Below are 21,224 nucleotides of genomic sequence, written 5' to 3'. Positions count from 1 at the left end.
TCCAAAGAACTTTTAGGTTTGCTCTTTCCCGTTTTTATTCTGCATATAGTCGATACAAGTTTCTTTTGTGACAGACAGATCGTACACTGTTAACATGATCACACGCATATTCTTGTGTGTTCTTTTCGGGGGGTGTTTCACCTTCCATTCATTCCATTCAACTATTATTGCATGACATCTTGTAGGAGTCGGAACTGTTGATCTTATGACTTCACACACTGTCTTATTCAGGAAATCACTGAACCGTCGCACAAAGCCCTTGAGTTTCCTTAGGGTAAAGATTTTGTCACATCGTTCATAAGTTGGCCGTGATATTGTGGCATTATTGTCAACTCAAAATGATCCTAATCTCTACGCATAGAGTCGTCCGAGATGGAAAGCACCTCTTCCGAGATGGAAATATCGTACTCCCGAAATGTTACCTACAACAAAGACCGAAGTCAAAAGAGGCTTCCAGAGTCAGTCCCGAGGTCAACTTTTGTGGATCTATGTTCTCGATTTTCATGCCTCATACATAGAATTGAGGGTATATTTTTATACTTAACCTTGGAGAGATAGAATATTCCTATGAGTATTTCGTATAGGAGGCAACTTGTAACCGTCTCGAGTTGCCCCTTGGACTCCCGCGAAATATTTTCATGAATATTCCATAGGGGAGGCATCTTGTAATCTTCCCAAATTACCATGTGGATTCCTATCCACGCGGAAGTAGGACTCGAGCCTTTTCCTCCCACGAACCTTATGTGGTGCTTGCATGGTGATAGTTGGCTTATTATGTATTCCTTATTATTTGTCCCTCCCCCTTAGGGGACACGATATGATCTCTCTCCTCCACTACTAAGGCGTCAATCGAGAAAGATTTGAAGAAGATACGTTCTTTCTCCCACTTCATATGTCGTTCGAGGAAAGCGAACTCTCCCCTCTTGCGATGGAGCCATCCTTCGCAATTGAATCAAGTGTCTCTTTGGGACTACTTTGAAAAGGAGCGTGAGTTGAGTAAACTTGACTCGTACTATAAGACTCGCTACAACGGAGGCTCAAGTCGAATTGTGCCCTAGGAACGCGAGTCGAAAAAATTCGACTCATGCTAGAATACCTGCTACGGCGGAGTGTCAAGACGAATGATGCTCGAGACACGTGAGTCGGGAAAATCCAACATATGCCAAGATAAATTCGTTACGATAGAGGCACAAGGCCAAATACACCTAAGACGTGTGAGTCAAGAAAACTTGTCTTGCACTAAGATTAATCCACTATGGAAGAGGTACAAGGCCAAATGCGCTCGAGACGTGTGAGTCGGGAAAACCCGACCCATGTTACGATAAATCCATTATGTCGGAAGTGCAAGGCCAAATGCGCCTGAGACACATGAGTCAAAAAAATCCATCCTGCACTAAGATAAATCCACTATAGTAGAGGCAAAAGACTAAATGCTCCTAAGATGTGAGGCGGGAAAACCCGTCTAGTGCCAAGATAAATTTGCTATAGAGGCGCAAGTACAAGTGTGCCCAAGACATATGAGTTGGGAAAAGCCATCTCGCACCAAGATAAATCCGCTATAGCGAAGACGCAAGGCCAAATGCACCCAAGATGTGTGAGTCAAGAAAACCTAACCCATACTAAGATAAAATCGTTACAACGAAAGCGTAAGGCCAAATGCACCTAAGACGCATGAGTCGGGAAAACCCAACTCGCGCCAAGAGAAATCTGCTACGATAGAAACACAGGCCCAATGTGCTCGAAACACTTGAATCGGGAAAACCCGATCCGCAAGATGAGATCTCGAATGCTCTCATGTCATATGAACTAAATGACACGCTTTGAAACCCTCTCGTAAGAGCCCTAAAACACACTTTAGGAGAGAGAGACAAATGATAGGAAATACACAATCAGCCAACCATCGCTCGCCACGCAAGCACCACATAAGGTTCGTAGGAGGAAAAGGCCCAAATAGTCTGCCACTCGCTTGCCCGCACATATAGAAGTCTGTAGGAGTCTAACGGGCAACTCATGACAGTTACAAATCGATTCCCCTACGAAATCTTCATAGGAATTTTCTCTCTCCAATGTTAGATATAAAAACACACCCTCGACTCTAGATAAGGGATATGGAAAACGAGAAAATAGACCCACAAAAGTTGATCTCCAGGATAATTTGAGCATCAGAGAGATTGGCTCGAGAAGTCTCTCCCTACTTTGGTCTTTATGCAGGTAACACCTTGGGAGCACGATATTTCCATCTCGAGAGGAGGTGCTTTTTACCTCAGACAACTCTACGCATACAAACCAGAGTCGCATCGGGCTGACAAAGACACCAACGTTGTTTTTTTGAAGTATTAAGAACACTGATTCATTGATTCTCTCTGCCAGCGGACCATTGCACAATTGTAGGTCTCGTCCTCGTAACTTCTTTGCACCGAATGAAAAGTACAGATTGACTGAAACCCCCTCGAGGAGCAAACAGTAGATGGCAACTCGATCTTGAAGTAGGATTTGATTACACTAACAAGAAGTTGGCTACAAGAATTATATACATCCGAAACATGTGGAGTTTTTGTAAAAATTTCCTGATGATTAAGCTGATCTGATGCTGCAAGAAGTGAAACGCACTGCTCGGCAGAAATGAGATCAGCCATATAATAAGGTTATGAGAATTGTTAAGCTGCTGCTCACAAATACTAGGAGCCATTCCCTCTTGTTCCTGTTTCTCATGTCAGATTCACAAGTCTTGAACAACGTCAGAACTCGGGCAAACACCAACTTAAAGAATGCGAAGCATGCCAAAAATAGGCTAATGGAAATTACGGTAAGCTCCTTGCTCTCTAGTAAATCTTGGCTGCTCTGTATCTTCTCAATATTTGCTCTGCAATCAAATAGAAAAGATGGTAAGATGCTTGCAGCTTCACTGAGTGAATAATTAAGCGCAGAGGTTTGAGTTCCTAATGTTTATAGAAGATGCCAACGTGGAGAAGCCCCTTGGATTTATGGCAGCTTCATGTAAAATTCAAACCCCCGAGTAATAGAGACAACTCTTAGGATAGTAGTAAGTCTAGCAGCTTCATGGTAGATTAAAAACTGATATATATATATATACCTGTGTAGTTCTAACAATTGTTTTTGTGTCACCTTTTCTATGATTTATTAAGCGATCTTGTATCAGGGACACAAAGTTGAAGCCAAAAAGAAAGTGCTTCCTAACCTGAACAAGGCATTGTCTTTGACCAAAGCATCTAGTTCAGCTGAGACAGAGGCTTTCCAGTTCTCAAGGTCAGTAAGTTCCTTCTCCTGCATGATGTCATACGTAAGAGAACCAGAAAGAAAGCCTTATGCATTGATGAACGAGAGAAGTAGAACACATACCTTACACTCCTTCCATTCCATCATTTCCTTGATCTCTGAACTCATTTTCTGTAGTACCAGAGCACTCTCCGAGCACTGCTTCTGTAGATCTGGGAGAGCTTCACCGTATCTTCGATTGAGTTCTTTTATGTACTCCTCCAAAATGGACTGACTGAGCTCCATTGATCTCATCTTCTGCATCAAAATCTTCAGAATTCCATCACTCGGTACTCTACCAGTTAATTGCTGCCTGCCTTCTTTCACAGGATGAAGCGTGCTCGACTTGTTAGGGTCTGCTTTGCTATGAACATCATCCCCACCATGAACCTGGGCAGCCTCAACCTTGTCACCAGACTTGGGATCTGCTTCCACGGACATTTGATTGGTTGCAGGTTCCACCGGAACCACAATAAGATCTTCCAGCATCCGCTCTATGGCATCTACACCGTAGACTTCTACATAGCTCAACGTGCAGTAGAACTCTGAGCCGTAATGGCTGACCAAGCTTAACCTCATGTACCTCGTCCACTTCGGTTCCGGAAGCATGAACCGCTGGGCGTGCTTCACGTTCTCCGCGGAGAAGACGCCGAGCGGCGTCCATGTCTCTGTTGGGTAGCTCAAGCTCCCCAACAGCTCGAAACCCTTGAAGTTGGATGAGTAGTGCTCCAAATTTGCGATCTCGATGGCATCGACCAGCGTCTCCTCGGAGAGCTCTATGACGACGAACTTGTCGACCGCAGAACACGGGTTCCGAAGGTACTTGTCTTTGTCCCTGCACAGTATATTTCCTGCCCCTTTTGCCTCCTTGTTGTGGGCCAACACTTTTGCGCCCTTGGCGGAGGAGGCGTAGTTATACTCCAAGCCACCAGGCTCCAGTCTGTGGGTGATTTTGCCATGCAGCTTATCTGCATCGCTTTCCTTTCTTCGCAGAGTCTGGTTCCGGAACTCATCCAGCCCGATGTAGCCAGATTGCGTGGGCGGATCGGCCTTTTCTTTCGCCCGACTACAGTTTCTTCCCTTCTCTTCTTCCGAAGCTTTCCCATTCGCGATGGCTTCTTCAACTCCAATCAATTCTCTCATTGGGTTTTCGGGTTCTTTCAATCCGCAGCAACTGAAGGTATTGTTCTGCATAAAAGGAAAATACGATTCTAACTGTGTGCTTCTGCAGAGGTTGCCGCTGCCATCGCCATCGGACGACAAATCTACAAAAGATCGCGCATCAGCATCAATGAAGGCAGCTGCTTTTACGTAGAATCCAACAACAGAATGGAGGGACGGAGGTGGCAAGCAACCTCGACGACGGTCGCCGTGCCCCAAGCGGGAGTGGAGGACGAAGAGGAGGCACCAGAGGGGGAGGGCCACGGTGAGAGACAGCTCGTAGAGGCTCTTCCTCCTCCTGCCTCCATGCGTGGCGACATCTATCTTCTTCTTCATGTGCGGCGAGCGAGCGAGCGAGCGAGAGAGAGAGAGAGAGACGGTAACAGCAGGAGCCGGTGGAATTTGGAGAAGCGGTTCGCTTCGTCACGGAGCGAAGCGAGGAAATAGGAGCGGGAATCGGATCGGTAGTGGACTTCTACTGGCCCATAAGATATCACGGATCACACGGCCCAACATTTTCTCACCTTCATTATTATTAATGCTATTATCGTTATTATGACATGCAGATTTCTACATAAACAAATGCTATTATCAAGAATTACGGACCGGACCGGTGGGGTTGATCGATCGACCACGAGTCGATTTAAGGTTCGGTTCCATTTCTCACGAGAAAACAAATGATTGCTTTGATGAATGAGAGTTACCAAGAATTAATTACTCACGACAAATCTTTTCATGGTCGGTGTGAAGGCCCACGTCAAGCGGCTCCCGTGGCGCGTGCAGGCCTTGTTTCCACCGCATCCTCCCCCGCAACTGCCTCCACCAAAGCTGGAGTTCCGTCGCCCCCCGCTCTATAACAACCAACCCCTCGATGACATCTGCACGCAGATGGTGTACAGGAGAAGAGCTCTCGTCTCGTTGCCCTAGTTCTTGTTTCCAAGAAGAAGCGAAGTAGAGGAATAGCAGATCGAGGCCGGTGCTCGATCGCTACCAACCCAGATGGTGTTTCCGTGTTGCTCTCTCTCGGCCTGTAGGAGAAGAGCTCTGGTCTCGTCCCCCACCCCGAATTCTTGTTTCTGAGAAGACGCGAAGCAGAGGAATGGCAGATCGAGGCGGTTTCTCGATCGTCGCCCCGTAGGTACCAACTCTCATCCCGATGTCCATAGGAGAAGTGCTCTCGTCTCGTTCCCCGAATTCTTGTTTCCGATAAAAAGCGAAGCATAGGAATGACCGATCGAGGGCGGAGCTCGATCGCCACCCTACAACGACCAACCCTCCATGGCATCTCCACTTCAGGTGGTGTTTCTTTGTTGCTCATCTCTCGGTCTATAGCACTAGAGCTCTCGTCCCGTCGCGCAAAATCTTGTTTCCGGGAAGAAGCGAAGCAGAGGAATGGCAGATCGAGGCCGGAGCTCGATCGCCACCCACCCTGTAAATAGCAACCCTCCATGGCATCTCCACTCACACGGTGTATCTTTTGCTGCTCTTCTCTCGGTCCGAAGGAGCAGAACCCTCGTCTCGTCCCCCAAATTCTTGTTTCCGATGCGAAGGCCGCAGCTCGATCGCCACCCTGTAAATTAGCAACCTGTGGCATCTGTACTCGGATGGTGTCTCTTTGTTGCTCATCTGGAATGGCAAACCGGGTGCGTGCAAAAGCTTAGCTCTGTTTCCATCACAAACCACTGAACGCTTTGATTGATGCAAACATGGTCCTCGGTGATGTGCGGGCGAGGAAGGATGAGATGATGAACAGAGCAAGGATCAGACCCCAGGAATACTCCAAACAGGTACAAATACACGAACACCCATATGTTTTCCTGCTATAATGCTTGCTTTGTTCTACCGAGTTCGCTTTAAACATATGGTTTAGGGTTCTTTTTTCTCGATTGTTTCTGCATTTTGTTGCCATGTTCTTCATTCAGCTGAGACCTGACATCATGGAAACCAAAAAGAAGGTAAGTTTCATTAATATATCCAGTGAATCACAAGCATTTAGAACTTTTATGCCTGTAAACTGCTCAACAGTATTGCATTAGTTCAAACAAAGAAAGGGTAAGACTACTACACACTGAACAGCTGAGCTGCATTGCACTTGAAAAAACTTGCTTCAAAGTTCAATTCAAGCAGTAACAGAAATATAGAGAAAGCATACAAATGAAACAAAAAAGAACATTCTTGTCACACGCACACAGCCTTTTACATAAACTTCCTGATGGACATTTCTGCAGGTAATTACCATAAAATTATGGTTAGAACTCGAGAATTTATAATCGGTAATTACCACAAAAGACTCATTCATTTCCCAAGGAGAGCACATCATATTATGCTCGGTAAGGAATCATGTATTATACATTCTATATCATGGGTAAAAGGAAACGCCCCTGATTAATCATCCAACATAAAGTGGTAACAAACTGAAAATTAAATCCTCATGCTCCAGACATAGTCACACAAGATATGCATATAGCGAGAAACAGAGAGAGAGTGATTGAGAGAGAGAGAGAGAGAGAGAGACTTGTAGATGAATCTATTTGTAGAGTGAAAATTATAAGAGAGGAACAATGTGATCCCCTGCATCTCCCTACTTAGCCCATGCTACTGCATCAATCTCAGCTTGGGCACCTCTGTATAGCTCTAGTCTCTTTGCAAGGGCAGTTCTACGCTCCATAATTGCTGGGTCCTCATCCAACAATGACCCTAACTGCTTCGTCTGCAGAGTCAAGTTCAAAGAACTATTAGATGATATGCTGACCAAAAGATGTTGAAACAGAATTATGACATCCTTATAGCCCAAGACCTAGATGTCTCATTTTAATGTGAAAAACACAATTATGACAAAGTCGAAGAACAACATACACAAGTTCCAACTGTTGCTTTGCATCAGTTGCGATTGAGATCAACCAGTCCAAACCAATCTAGATTAACCAATCAAGGAATCAATCAATCATAATATGTCATTTTTCTTTATCTGATCTGAAGATCTGAGTTAGAATAGCCAGTTTCTCAATGAAACTGTGCTCGAAAACCTGATATAACTAACAGACTATGATCTTCCTAAATTTCCTAGATCCTTGTAGGTTGGGATCTAAGGAGTGTGTCCACCAGACCCCCACCTCTCCTGCCAACACCTCCTGTGAGTAATTGTAATTAGACAGAAACAGGTCAATTTGTGCTCCAGGCTTTATGATGGATGACTAGCTTTCAATCTAATACTATTGGATTATAATCTCCAACAGAAATAATGAAACTCAGCAGGACACAAGAAATATCTTGAACAATAATAGCAGAACATATATCAGATATATAGGGAAACAAGCAGATAAGCATTGATAGCAGCACTTCTTAATTAAAACTTTATTGAAATTTACTATACAATCTCACCTCCTTTTTCCCCAACTCAGTAAAGAAATGATCAAGCAAGGAGCGTTTAGCCTCTCGCACTTGACAGTAAACAATAGACTTTGGGATGGAGTTCCGCAAGCTTGAACATACCATGTTGACATATGCCAGAACAGTTGTTCCTGTTACAAGTAGAATGCCATCCAGTATGCTGTCAATATTGGGACATTGCTTTTCAAAGCTAAAGGATTACAAGGATGCAATTAGATCAGTTATCTTCATAGGATCCAGCCATATCAAAACAGATGGAAAATGCATGTACTTGAAACTGAAAAGGATCCACAATTATGAATCATATTAAACATTCTAAACAATCAGATGCCATATAGAATAACTCACCTATACGTCTGAGATAAGAGTCATTGTATCTATCAAAAATAGAAAGTGTTGGATTTCCGCCTTTCTCGATATCCTGAGGAAGCTTCCGGAAGAAATCTACAGTCAGATAACTACATTCCATATCAACTAGCTTAAGAGTTGCTTTTCTGCTTTCTTCCCTCATTCTCTCCAATGATTCAAAAGCTGCATTGCCAACTTCTACTCGTAAAGTAGGATATTGTTTCAGCTCCTGCAAAAGATCAATCAGAATAAAATCAGTTTGTTTCTCACAAGGAGACCTGAGAAATTCTTAAATAAAAAAGAATAAAGAAGGTTACATAGTTACACTGAAATAACCTTTTGTCTCATTTCATAATTTTTCGATGTTGGAAAAGAATTCAAAATTAAGTGGCATGCCAATGTTACAACATACATACATCTGAGTTCTGATATTCCAACTCCAATTGATCAAAACTAGTGAAGTGCTGGAGAAAGGAAGGACAAATGTAGCGGAGAAGCTGTTTACACCATCCAGGACTTTTGGGTCTCTTTAAATTTTTAAACTTGTTTCCAGTATTAGTCACAGCATAACAAAATCTTGTCATCTATTGTTACTTGTCACATGATCACATCAACAAGCAAAAGGGGAAAAACATGTATATCCTTTATCTTTTCAGATTATCAAACATTGGCAGATCATCTTCTCTAAGACCCAAATGAACATTATATAAGGAAACATCGATTACATGTGTTAACTTGACCAGAGGCACTTACTTTTCCATTTAATGATCAAGACATTGCAGGTCAAAGTGTAATATCACTACCAATCCGCATTAGGGACAATGCAATGCATCCACAATATATGGATTGGCTGTGCCAGCAAAGGTACCAGATGGGCAAGGGCATGTGTCGATAGAAACTACAAGATATAACTAAGACACAGCATGGGAATCTGTGCCTTGGCATATGCCTGTACCAGTAAGATACCTCCCAATATATTGCTTTACTCAAAACATCAGCAAACACCACAATACCCCACTGAAAATTCAACAGCTAGTCATCAGTAACAAGAGTGCTAGTTGCAGTTAACAACTAGAAGACTTATCACCTGGCTATAAAATTAATGATCATATGCACATCCAAATTTTCACTATCAAGCATCATATGCACGTCACAAAATGTTAAAATGGCCAAGACTTGAGCAAGCTCACAAATCAATTCAGCTAAGACATACAGATCGAGAACAGTTCACCAAAAATTATGCATGACAGGTTAAATGCAATAAATAACTAAACTTGCAGAGTAACAAAAAGATTTAAATGTAGAATTGCTTAAATATAATACAAACAACAATAGGTATGGCTTGCTTTTTATTTTGTTACAGATATTACAACAACAAATTCTACCACTAGCAGACATGTTTTTCAAGAAAATTAACCAGAGAAAAGATGACTAAAGCATCATGGAAAGAAAAAATATGTATTAGGAAAAAAGAAAGAAGTAATCATAACATAAATTGCAACAGCTGAGCAAGTATAAAATACCAGAGTCTCATTAATAGCCTTGTGAACCAACTCCTTCAATATAGCATGAACCTGAAAACAAGTAGTACGAATGAACGAATAAAATATACTACCATAGACACCAAATGCCATAGAAACAATGGTTAGCAGATAAATGAAAAGAAATAAAGTTGTTACTTGTGATAATCAATGAAGCAAATAATTCAATTTTATACCTTTCATACTAATATGAATTCATGATGCAGTACTCTGCAGAGCAGTAAACATAAAAGAATATATTCATAAGCCTTCTCTATGCTGTAAGAAAACACCGATGATCACTTCGCTTGAGCTATTTGTTACTGCTTTGGGGTGATTATAACAAAATTATTTGAAGGGTCTGATGTTGCAGTTGCCAGAAAAAGAAATTCAGTTAGTCAAAGGAGCATAACAAACTGCTGGGGTTACAATAGTTGATATTGCTCATTAAGGAATTAACACCTTTCTGCTTGATGCAGAAAGATACATCAAGATCTAGATTTGGAAAAAGATTTGATTAAAAGAATAGTTCCTTTACCTTGTTATGTAAGGGCATCAGGAAAAGAAAAAAAAAGTTCTGACAAATTTGAGATAGGGCACTGGAATCAACACCTCAATAAGTTAGCTAAAGATGCAACAATAAGAAAGGAGCATCAGCATTATTCTTAAAGAGAACTAGTTAAATCGGTTATAGTCATTGAAGCCTCCCAATGGTTCTTCATCTTAACTCCATATTACTTCAGGATAATAACAACCACTACCACTAGCTCATTTACTATTTCCAAGCTCCTTGCAATCTACTTTGATTAGCACAAGTATTACTACGTTCTTGGATGTACAGTGACTTCTCTTTGGCGTCCAAGGTGCAACCAAAATAGCAAATAAGATGGTCATTGCCTCTAATCAATACCAAGAATAAACAAGATGAAGAAAAAACTTAACCTAAATGAAGATGAAAAACTTAACAAAATAGCATATAGCCCACAGGAACAATTGTGTTTTCAGCATGGCACAAAAGAACAATAAACCAAAGAAATTATGAGTTCGGTAAATTGCATACTGTATCAACAGCTGCTTCGGCAGGACCTCTTATAGAGACCAATGAAGATTCAATGAGACGACGGTAACCTTGCTCAGGAGCTATTAAGTGAGGCTGGTACCCATCAGCTTCAGTGATAAGTTTTCTCACATTCTCCATTGAGAGCTGCTTGTCAAATTGCAATCTTTTCAGAGCAGCAGGGAGTTGTGCATCGAAAACATTGTAAACTTTTTCACCACCAGGTCGCCTGCAGAGTAATAGCACAATTTATGCCAAACAATAACACTACAATCGCATGCTAATGCAATAACACTGGTAAAATTAACAGAACAGGTGTCACCTTTTATGACTTCACATTGCCATAAATCGTAGACCATAACTACCATGAAGAGTTAAAGAGGTTTGTGATGTACAAGAGCACCTATTCCTGATATCAAGCTAATATCCATCCATCTACGATAATAAGCAATGGCGTTCCGCCTAAACCAGTAAAAATGGGTGGTACATTCCGGTCCGAGCATCAACTGGTACACGGATCGCCACTGGTCTGGTCCACCATATAAAAGGGAAACTTCTAAACCTAATCACTTCCACTTCTCAAGCACATCACCTCCGCTGCTCACCATGATTGACACCTCCACTTCTCATGCAGTTGTGACCTCTCACCGTGACCAACCTCCACTTCTCACACTGGCCACTACCTTGCCGCACATGGTGACCTTTGCCCTAATCGCTTCTTGAGTATGCTTCTTCTCCTCTTTCTCCTTCTACTTCTTCCATCTCTTCCTCTACTTTCTCCTCTTCTTCCTCCCTCCTCTTCCTCCACCTGCACTTCCTCTTCTCCTTTATCTTCCCCTTCGAAACACTAGTATATACTGGTTTGATACCCGAAACGGCGATCCTTGGTAGTAAGAACATATGTCTTTGCTAAGGGTGTTACAAGTTACACTATGTAATCATTTCTGCATGTCATGATGCTATCATTTCTGACTATCATCATTCTCAGAGATAAATTTTCATAATTGTTTGAACTTTGAAGATGGACTTGGACCATGAGAATACAAAAAAAGAAGAAACAATTTTGCTGGAAGACAGAAGTTACCGTTTGACACTTCAACCACAAAAGTGTGTGATAATGAATAACTATCTCTTAAAGCAAATTGTAGGATACTTACACGCCATCAAGGTGTTCCTTGTATATTTGATCAAAAATACGGCAAATTTCCATAATTGCATATAACTTGCCCTGAAATGGTAAGATAACTATCTTAGTCGTCTACAAAAACAAATTAGACACAACCATGTAGGAAGGAAGATATTATATGTTTGCCATATCTCCAGCTTGAACTCTACAACTATGAAGAAAATTTGATTAAGAAAAGAAAAGATAGGGTAAATTTCTTACTTACTGAGAGGATCAACATAGAAGGACAAGAAAACTTAGCTTAGTAAAGCGAAGATGCAGAACATGGAGTGCATCAAGGTTAATGATTTAAGTTTCAAACTTAACATAAGTGGCTCAACAAGCTATGAAAATGGTTGAGAACGGTGAATTACTATAATCAGCTAAGGGCCCAACTTTATGAGAATCTTTAAGCACAATATAAGAATCACACCATTTTGTAGTTTAAGAATGTCTCGATGTTCATCAGTGCATCTCCAGCAGCTAGCAAAACAATGATGTAAAAGATTCTTTAATGTCAGATATACAGGGACTCTCGACAACTCTCAAGCAACAGTATATGAATTATCCTTTTAGAAAATCATGTGTGATATTGTGGTAGGAGCCTAGGATAGCTCAAGATGATGAAAAGAAAAAAATAACACTATTCAAGGAACTTTATAATATTACCAATACAAAGAGCAGAGTTTTTGTATTTCAGTTTAACTGTCAGACGACTTACTCCTGCATCTGCAGCAATAGGTTTCCCAAGACGACTTAGTTCACCATCAAGTTCAGCAATGGTCTTACTTATGAGAGACTGGATGCCTGGAATCCGTGATTTGATTACTTGTTCCAAATGCTGCAAACAGCAATATATAAGTAATTCTCTTACTCAAAACTACCAACTCAAAACCCAAATGTCACCAGTACAATACTGTTCTCTTCCCAATCAAATCAAACAATGCATGAACATGCAGAAACTGTTATACCTTGGAGAGAACCTTCCCCAAATGCTCTGATCCCATCCTGTGAGCTAGATGCTTGTATTCTGGTGTACTTGCAAAATAATCTCTCTCTCTCCTCCTCGCAGCAATCATGTCTACATTTTTGTTGATATCAGCTTGGGAGCGATTAACAACACCAATCCAAGGGTACTGTAGCCTATACGATTTTCCTTCTAATATCTAGGAAAACAAAATTAATTAATCAAATTCTGAAAAATGCATTAAGTAACAAACAAAAAACAACTGGCATGTAGTGATTCAGAGCATCAAAAGCAGTCATTTGCAATAATCTATCAAAGTCTGGACTCAAATCCATATTAGCAGTTATCTTTAATTGAATAGAAATAAAATTCCATCCTAAATTGGCAAAGATTAAAGGAAAATTTGCTAAATTACCAGAGCCACAACTACCACAGATGCACAAGAAATATACAACAGCACGCTGCAAATTATTGACACCAGAAGCAACCAAATTCAGCAAGTCAACAAGAATAAGGGACTCAACCAACATGTGATATAACACCCTTAAATGATCACATTAAGAAACGAGAAAAAACAATAACTGCTGGAACAAAGCATTAGAAGGTCAAAAATAATGCCCTGCCATGCAACTATTACATTCTAGCTAACCTAAAACTTGGACCAGAACAAGCAGCTAACTCATTGACTAAGAAAAAAACAAAAATATTGAAGATTGAGCTATCTGTGACTGAAGGAAACATAAATGTTCTGACAGACCTGTCGGATGCCACAATGTTGATTATAGAGTGAGAAGACAAAGATGATATAAAAATTAATAAATATAAACATATGATTTTGCATCATAAGAATGCAGTTGTTTGTGAATTTTAAGAAAATAATAATGATCATGCAGCAGCATTTGGATATTGTACCCAGAATGTTCTTGTTCGGCATTGAATTTGTAGTTGAGTTTATGATTTTGTGGTTAAAATCAAAACTGTTGTCTCCAATAAGAAAGATACATCAGATGAACATAAGTGAATTACTATTTGGACATTCTATAAGAGGACCACATCAGTATAATCTTAAAAATTCATTCTTGGTTAAGAGCATAATTTTATAGGAAAATAAAGAAATTCAATAATACAGAAGATAATGAAGAGAACAATTGGATTGTATGCTACCAACAATGTTTCATTGAACAAAAAATAATGAAGATGTTTATGGAAACAGAAAAAAGAAAGAGAATACTATTACTGAAAGCAAAATCAGTAGCAAACTAGCAGTTAAGTCAAAAGTGGCAAAAAATAATGAAAGGAATAAACTTACATCCACAGCATCAGTACCCTTGTCCATAAGATCAATCTTAGTAAGGACACCAAATGTCCTCTCACCTAGACCAAAAACATGGAGACAAAAAAATTAATCACAAGATTGATCTCTATAATCACTAAATGAAGGAAAAATCACCAAAACATGTTTTTCTATTTGCCATTTGGGTTTTTGGGATACCATATTTGCTATCATGTTTTTTAATGTATATGAGCCATCAGAAATTCCATATACAATTAAAGGTGTCATTTTGTTGGATTTCATCTACGTAGATGTATTTAATATAATTGAAATCCTTTTTCACTATCTTTTGTACTTTTCTAAATTCCCAATTCTTAACCCAATTTGAACATGTAATTATAATATAAACTATGCCTTCATGAAATACTTCAATTGGAATGAACAATCATTTCCAACCCAATCTGATCTATATCATATGTGATCACTAACACAGGACTTGACAAATATTATTTGCAAATATGTTACAAAAGGCATATATGCCCATACATTAATATTTTAGTGGCATACATACACGTAAAGATTATAATATTCAGCATTTTCAATGTAGAGATGCTAAGATTTTTCAGACACATCAAAAGTGATTAAATAACTACTTATAGAGTTCTAAATATATAGGCAAACAAGTTTTACAACAATACATCATAAAAGTAAAGTTCTGCCAAAGTTGATATTGGATGCAATGAGAACATATATGGAGCAAGGGAGATGTTTTTACTTCTTCCACTAGTGCCAATTGATAAAGGAAAAACACAACATATATAGATTCAAACAACCCAAATTCAAGGGATATTCATCAGAATTTATTTTTTGGTTTTCTTGATGAATGAGAGAATAATGTTCTACTATTTTTACCGGGAGTATACTTGTAGTTGTATTAGTTCCTCATGGAAAATGCCAAAAAGTTATATTGTCAATGGAGCACATTCCTGTTTTCTAAAAAGATAAGACTCGTCACAGTTACAGAAAAATTTCACACAGAGATCCTAAAGCCCAAAAAAAAGTGCACGTCAGCACATTGACAGTTATCCTATCCATAAAATATATCACATCGACTACATTTCAGCATATAAGTTCGTTACCTTCTTTTTAATATCCCTTTCAAACTACACATGTTCATGTTGCCTTCCACTGACACAGACATCAGACAAAAAATAAATGGTTACACAAGCACCTGACTTGGAAAAAGGAAAAAAGGACTGCATATATACACACGTATATATATGCATGTAACAGACAAGTCTCAAATTCAAAATTGCCTTCAAAGTACAAGTTCAGGAATTACAAATAAATTATAGTTCATGTCTACTGTGTTCTCTCGGTGGAGTCTCATTTGTAGGTTAACATGACTGATTCTTGAATTTTAGTAACTCCTTCCAACAGGAACACCAATTTAATCAAAAAGTATGATTATTAGGAATTTTTTTAAAAGAAACTTCAAGAAAATAAATAGATAACACAAACATGATAGCTGATCACTACTTTTATGTACAATCAACAAAGCATACCCTTAGGGTCTACTTCACGGGATATTTTAATTGCATCAGATGTAGCAAGGTCCTGATTGGCTGGTGAAATGGCAAGAATTATACAATTGGGCTGTCAACAAAAGGAAAAAAAGGATCAAACTTTGATCTAGATGGTCACATCAAAGAAGAGAATATACATCTAAAACAGAGTACATAAAAAGCCAAATTGAAAATTAGATTTGACCAAATAAAATCAGACAAATCTGTAGCATAACATATTCTATAAGCATCACCTTCTCAATAAATGAGCGAACCATATTCTCAATATCAGCCACAATACTATCAGGTTGGCCCTCTGCAAAAGGCATAATGAAGTTAAATAATAATATTATTATTAACTTTTACAACAACAGAAGGAAAATGCAATCTTTAACAAACATGGCAGGCAACATACCAACAGCCACCTTTGTCAGTCCAGGAAGATCAATGAGTGTCAAGTTCACAACTGCAAAACTTGAGAGCATTAGTATTGGAGCAGCAAGGTTTCAGCTCTACGTTCAGATATGTATCCGATTATGTTGCAGCAAAACATACACTTTACAGGATAGCCAGGTGTATGACAGAAAAACTTAAATGAAATGGAAAAATGAGGAACACACTAACAAGAGTTCACTCTCCTACAAAAACATCAATAATAATAAGTAACAAAAGTATAGATCCTGAGGAGATCAATACCTTCAAGTGGCCAAAGTGAACATACAGGAAAATCATTCCCAATTATTTACTGCGGAAACAAAAAAAAAGGTATGGTTCCATATTAAACAAGGATGGTAATTATCTTCTAGTATTACTGGGACCCACAAAGATAGCCACCTTTCAGTTCACATGACTCCAAAAGGCACAGCACAACCAGTACAGCTCCCAACATGCACTAGCTTAATCTAGGTCCACGCTTGTTCAGCATACCGCAGGGTAGTCCTTTATAGATCTAAACTTGAAGCACCAAAAAATTTTGGTACTTTCTACCACAGTTCATATTACCAGTCCATACCGATGTACCGACCAACTGTCGGTGCAATATTAGTCCGATCCTTTGTAGGAACTACCCGTAATAACGAACTTGCAAAATGGATCTGTTTATCATAAAGAGATTCGTTGTTCCTGACCCTGCTTCACTTTAATTGTTATTTGAACAAAAAGATCACAATAAACTTTTGGTAAAAGTTATGTCTTGGTCCGAGTGGGGATAGCATTTCTCTTCTGCATGTCTATGGAGTTTTGAAAAATCCAAACATCTCAGAGATAGATATAGAGGTAGGAATTTGTTGACATACCGAGCTGTACCAAGCTATATGGAGTGTATTGATGTACCGCATATACCAGTCCTTTATCGGACCAGTACATACCGCCCGTACCGAGTGTTATGCTTCGGTACATCAAACCTTATTTTCTACCATCCACACACAATTATGGTGCCTCTCCTTGTATGACTCGAAAAGATTTCATACAAAAAGTTCATCCTCTAACCAGTGAAATCTCTTCAGCAGATAATGTGCTGTTGACAATATAAAATACCAATTCAGAAATGTTGAACGAAGTTAGAAAAATAACGAACATCGATTTATAGCTTAGCCATAAGTCTTAAGTTGTCACCGACAAGGTTTATCTCACCAGTTAAAAAATGAAATCAATGACGAACCCAGAACCTAGAGATGGCCCGGTGGTCTTGGTTCCAGTGGCCAAGATATTTAATAATAACAATAATAATAATGTGTGGGAGATCAGGCTTCCTGCAACACAGTTACTCTCATGCTTTTTCTAACCCAACCCAAATTTCTATTGAACTTCAAATAAATCAAGAAATTTGTTTCAAAATCTCTTTAGTTTCTGTAGCTTCAATCTGGCCCTGCCAAAATCTTTAAAACAAAAGAGATTACAATGCCCTAATTAATTGTCCAATGGGCTTGAGCAACTTAAATAATTTTCTGGGACCCATCTCTTTCATCTTTAATGCATCCTCCAATATGGAAGCAAAATAGTTATCATGAATTCAAGACATCATAACGCTTATTTGTTTTCGTAAAGCCACAAGAAGATAGTTTGCTGTGCCCTAAAGAAATATTCATATTTTCTGCTGCTTCATGTTTTTGTCATTCACTAATAATTTCTAAAATCATAAGCACAAACAATCCAAAATTTGCATCCTTACTCCGATACGCCTCAATTTCCTAACTATTTTCTTCAGTTTCCTTCTGAAATTTTCCTTTTTCCCCCTTTTTGTGAAACTCTTGAACATATCAAAAGAAAACAGATGAAGCATGATTCAATACTTCCAAAAAAATGTAGAAGCTTACTTCGATTATAAACTGAAAGCCGAAACAGGACAAATTGTAGGCCTCACTTGCTGTAATAAAAGATGAGAAAGAAACACGATGTCCTTTCTCAATACATACTAATTCCTTTCTCAATTGTAATTTAATATTTCATGAATTTAAAGGCACATTATTATCCTTATCCCTAGCCATAGCAAGTCCAATCTAGTAGAACCCATGGCTCAATTACCAGAGTTTTAGATTGTAAAATTATTATACAGAAGGTCAACTTCAACAATTGGAAATCCCACCAAGGTTATGTAAGCCTTAATACCTTTAAAGCATAGTAATATGTAGCTCTAATCAATTAAGCATGTAGAAGACAGATTGATGGATTCTCATAGAACACCTGAAAACATATAGTTCATATGTCAAACCAGAAGAACTAAGTAATCCAATATAAATTGTCCTCTAAAGTAACCAACAAGGGACTAGATACAAGGTCAGAGAGACATCCATTAAAGACGACACCATTCATCTATACTAGAAGAAACAAAATCAAAGTAACAATGGACAGAAGAGTTAAATTGGGTCATATAGTGCAGAATGCACAAGTGTCCTCACATGCCTATTCTACTCTTAGATAGACATGAAAACATGCACATACAATTACCTAAGGGACCTATATTCATTAAATATTTGCATACAGCATAGTTTAAACAGGTTCATAAAAATTCTCTAGTCATCAGCCTCATTCTTACCATAAGGAGAGTAAATGCTCAGATGAATCGGAACAGGTGAGATTTGCTTTGAACGACCAGTCTCTCTATCTGTTTCATCTGAAATCTCCTTCCTAACAAGAGCTGCATTAAGACGGTCGATCCATGAATTTTAGTGTCAAAAGAATCATTCAGAAGATAACTTGTAATTTTTTATGCAGAACAAAATATTTACAACCAAATAACAAAAAATAAAATAAAACAGTGAGGATGTGACATTGTCATGCACAAGTTCCTCAAGGACAATTATTTGGCAAAGTCAAGTTTCATCAAATTAACTTTTTCAACATATTTATGTGCATTGTGTCAAACAAGAGTCCACCAGAGTCTGGCACAAACTTGAAGGCAACCAGTCACTATTCCAGCCACATGTAGAGAGGCACATAAAGATTGAAACCGTGCTGACACAGTAAGATGCATGTGCAACTAGTGCATAAAGGCAAGTACCAAAACAATTTGATGCCCATGATACATGGTTATTAACTCGTAACAGAGTATTTCCATGGCAGTGCATGAAGGTGTCCGAAAACAAGATCATGGCCTCAAAAGAGGGGAATCAAATAAGTGATTTTGTTATATGACAACTGAATGCATACCAGGTCCACAAACAGCATCATATTCAGATCCACAATCATAAAATTTATATTCTAGGACTTAAAATGTAAAACATCAACTTAAACATCAAAAAGAGAAAATACATCACATACAATTGAACTTTTAACATAAAAATAACATCCTTTTTCTATAAACTACCGGTTCTATACTACCATCACAGTGACAATATCCTATAAAACAAAAACAACATCTTAAAGTTACTCTATCAACAAATGAGATTACCAAAATCTGTGAACCTCTTCCTCGGAAGGTGCATGAACTCTGCATATTCTCTCTCTCCATCAATCTTATGTAGTTGAAGGACAAGGGGACGTCTAGTAACAATTCCTATAAAATTGAACAACACCATTTAACTACCAACTGACCACCAAAATCAAAGCACTAAGAAAATATCCAGTATAATAAAATTGGAGTTGCAAATGTTACCTGAACCCCTTGGTAGAAAGTCCTTCCCAACTATGCTCTCCAGTACTGAAGACTTGCCAGAGCTCTAGCATATATAATCACAGCATGAAAGAAAATATACTCACAGTTCAGTGCAGAAGTTAACAAAGTTGCATTTTGTCTTAGCTTTTGAGTATATATGAAACACATACAATAACTAGATTAACATAAAGGGAAAATTTCATCCATGCTTCTTCTGCTGACAGGAAATGAACATCACAATAAACCAATTCAATAGTTAAATCTCAAAATATTCTAACATTAGTACAGGACTATCCAAAACAATATTAGCTATTTTATTATTCTTTTTGAAGGATCATTGAACTCAAGAGACTTGGTTTTCTCGTGTCAATTTTATTAACAGAGAGAAAAGGATGTGACATACCTTCGATTACAATATTTTAGGCCATTAGAGATGCCAATAACTAGAGACTGCTACTTTGTTTCTTTTAGGAAAAGTTTTGGAATTTCAATGTGCCGCCAAATATTTCAACACGCGGCCAAAAATAAAAATCAGAGTAACCACGATAAATGCATAGAACAGAAAAGATAATGTCAGATTAGTACAAGCAAACGGACAAATAACAATACCTTTAGCACAGTAAATATAGAATGTGCACCTATAAAGGAGCTTCAATTATGTCAAAACGTCTGGGTCCGATGTCCAATCATCCAAAGGAAAAGACATCAGAGGACCCCAGATCAAGCACCAAGGCTAGATCTTCCCACTCAAACCTAGCATTCCCCTCTTGAACAACAAGGATCTACCACCAGAACACGAAACCCTATGACCCGTAAGGAGAACACCCTGATTCGAAGTAAGGGAGAGGGAAAGGGGCAAGATCTTAAACAAGAAGCAAAAGACAGTAGCAACGGGCGGAGAGATCCGAGAGGTGATTACCTGCCCACCGACGACCGCAATCGCCGGAAGCGAGTCCCACAGGGTCGGGAGGGCGTTCTCCTCCCCATGGTCGCCTAGAGCAGTGCAAGCTCTCTGGAGCTTGTTAACCAGCGAGATCAGGCTCTCCATGGCCTCCCCCGACCAAGCTTTTCCTTCACGGAGAAAGAGCAAGCCTCTTCGGCGGCAAGATCACCCCGATCCCGACTAAATCAAGCCGGGAATCGGGAAAGGAGGGGGGACGAAGCAGTAGATCGGAGGGAGGCAGGCGTGCAACTGCGAGAGGAGCCGATCGGGGTGGGGGGGGAGGGGGGTGGGGGAATCATGGAGTGGTAGTAAGGTAGTAGTAACGGTGACTTCGAGAAGATCTGGGCCGTCCGATGAAGCAGCGGCGCGGCTTCTTCTCATGGTTGGCCGTTGATCACTGTGGGGGCCGCGGAGGAATCGGGTTTGATGTCGCTTGTCTAGTCCACCCGCCGTCGATTAGCCGTCG

At 39.4% G+C, this 21,224-nt stretch overlaps 2 protein-coding genes across 2 annotated transcripts; both read right to left on the bottom strand.

Annotated features, from left to right (window-relative positions):
- Positions 1-2,400: 2,400 nt before the first annotated feature.
- On the bottom strand, positions 2,401-6,567 carry LOC135620001 (SUN domain-containing protein 5-like). The gene is made up of 4 exons (XM_065122563.1): positions 4,632-6,567; positions 3,361-4,541; positions 3,200-3,285; positions 2,401-2,863 (listed from the first exon to the last, which is right to left on the bottom strand). The coding sequence occupies exons 1-4, from the start codon at positions 4,771-4,773 to the stop codon at positions 2,629-2,631; spliced, it is 1,644 nt and encodes a 547-aa protein (XP_064978635.1). The 5' UTR covers positions 4,774-6,567; the 3' UTR covers positions 2,401-2,628.
- A 147-nt stretch (positions 6,568-6,714) lies between these two features.
- LOC135620000 (dynamin-related protein 5A) lies at positions 6,715-21,046 on the bottom strand. Its single transcript, XM_065122562.1, has 16 exons — positions 20,735-21,046; positions 19,816-19,879; positions 19,612-19,716; positions 18,757-18,858; positions 16,138-16,188; positions 15,977-16,038; positions 15,723-15,813; positions 14,194-14,258; positions 12,889-13,083; positions 12,639-12,758; positions 11,910-11,980; positions 10,756-10,981; positions 9,699-9,749; positions 8,176-8,404; positions 7,819-7,958; positions 6,715-7,147 (listed from the first exon to the last, which is right to left on the bottom strand). Exons 1-16 carry the CDS (start codon positions 20,861-20,863, stop codon positions 7,019-7,021), a joined length of 1,830 nt encoding a protein of 609 aa, XP_064978634.1. The 5' UTR covers positions 20,864-21,046; the 3' UTR covers positions 6,715-7,018.
- Positions 21,047-21,224: the final 178 nt, after the last annotated feature.

This window comes from Musa acuminata, chromosome BXJ2-8 (assembly GCF_036884655.1).
Source record: "Musa acuminata AAA Group cultivar baxijiao chromosome BXJ2-8, Cavendish_Baxijiao_AAA, whole genome shotgun sequence".
NCBI lineage: Eukaryota > Viridiplantae > Streptophyta > Magnoliopsida > Zingiberales > Musaceae > Musa > Musa acuminata.
The sequence above is the reverse complement of the archived record's forward strand: the minus strand, read 5'-3'. Positions and strand labels throughout refer to the sequence as shown.

Excerpts from the sequence above, each read along its gene's own strand:
- LOC135620000 (XM_065122562.1), bottom strand. The coding sequence starts at position 20,863 with ATGGAGAGCCTGATCTCGCTGGTTAACAAGCTCCAGAGAGCTTGCACT. Across the intron at positions 12,759-12,888 it reads TGGGGAAGGTTCTCTCCAAG|CATTTGGAACAAGTAATCAA; the intron begins GTATAACAGTTT and ends TGCTGTTTGCAG. Across the intron at positions 9,750-10,755 it reads CCGAAGCAGCTGTTGATACA|GTTCATGCTATATTGAAGGA; the intron begins GTATGCAATTTA and ends ACTTGTTTTCAG.
- LOC135620001 (XM_065122563.1), bottom strand. The coding sequence starts at position 4,773 with ATGAAGAAGAAGATAGATGTCGCCACGCATGGAGGCAGGAGGAGGAAG. Across the intron at positions 4,542-4,631 it reads GCACGGCGACCGTCGTCGAG|ATTTGTCGTCCGATGGCGAT; the intron begins GTTGCTTGCCAC and ends GATCTTTTGTAG. Across the intron at positions 3,286-3,360 it reads TGGAATGGAAGGAGTGTAAG|GAGAAGGAACTTACTGACCT; the intron begins GTATGTGTTCTA and ends GACATCATGCAG.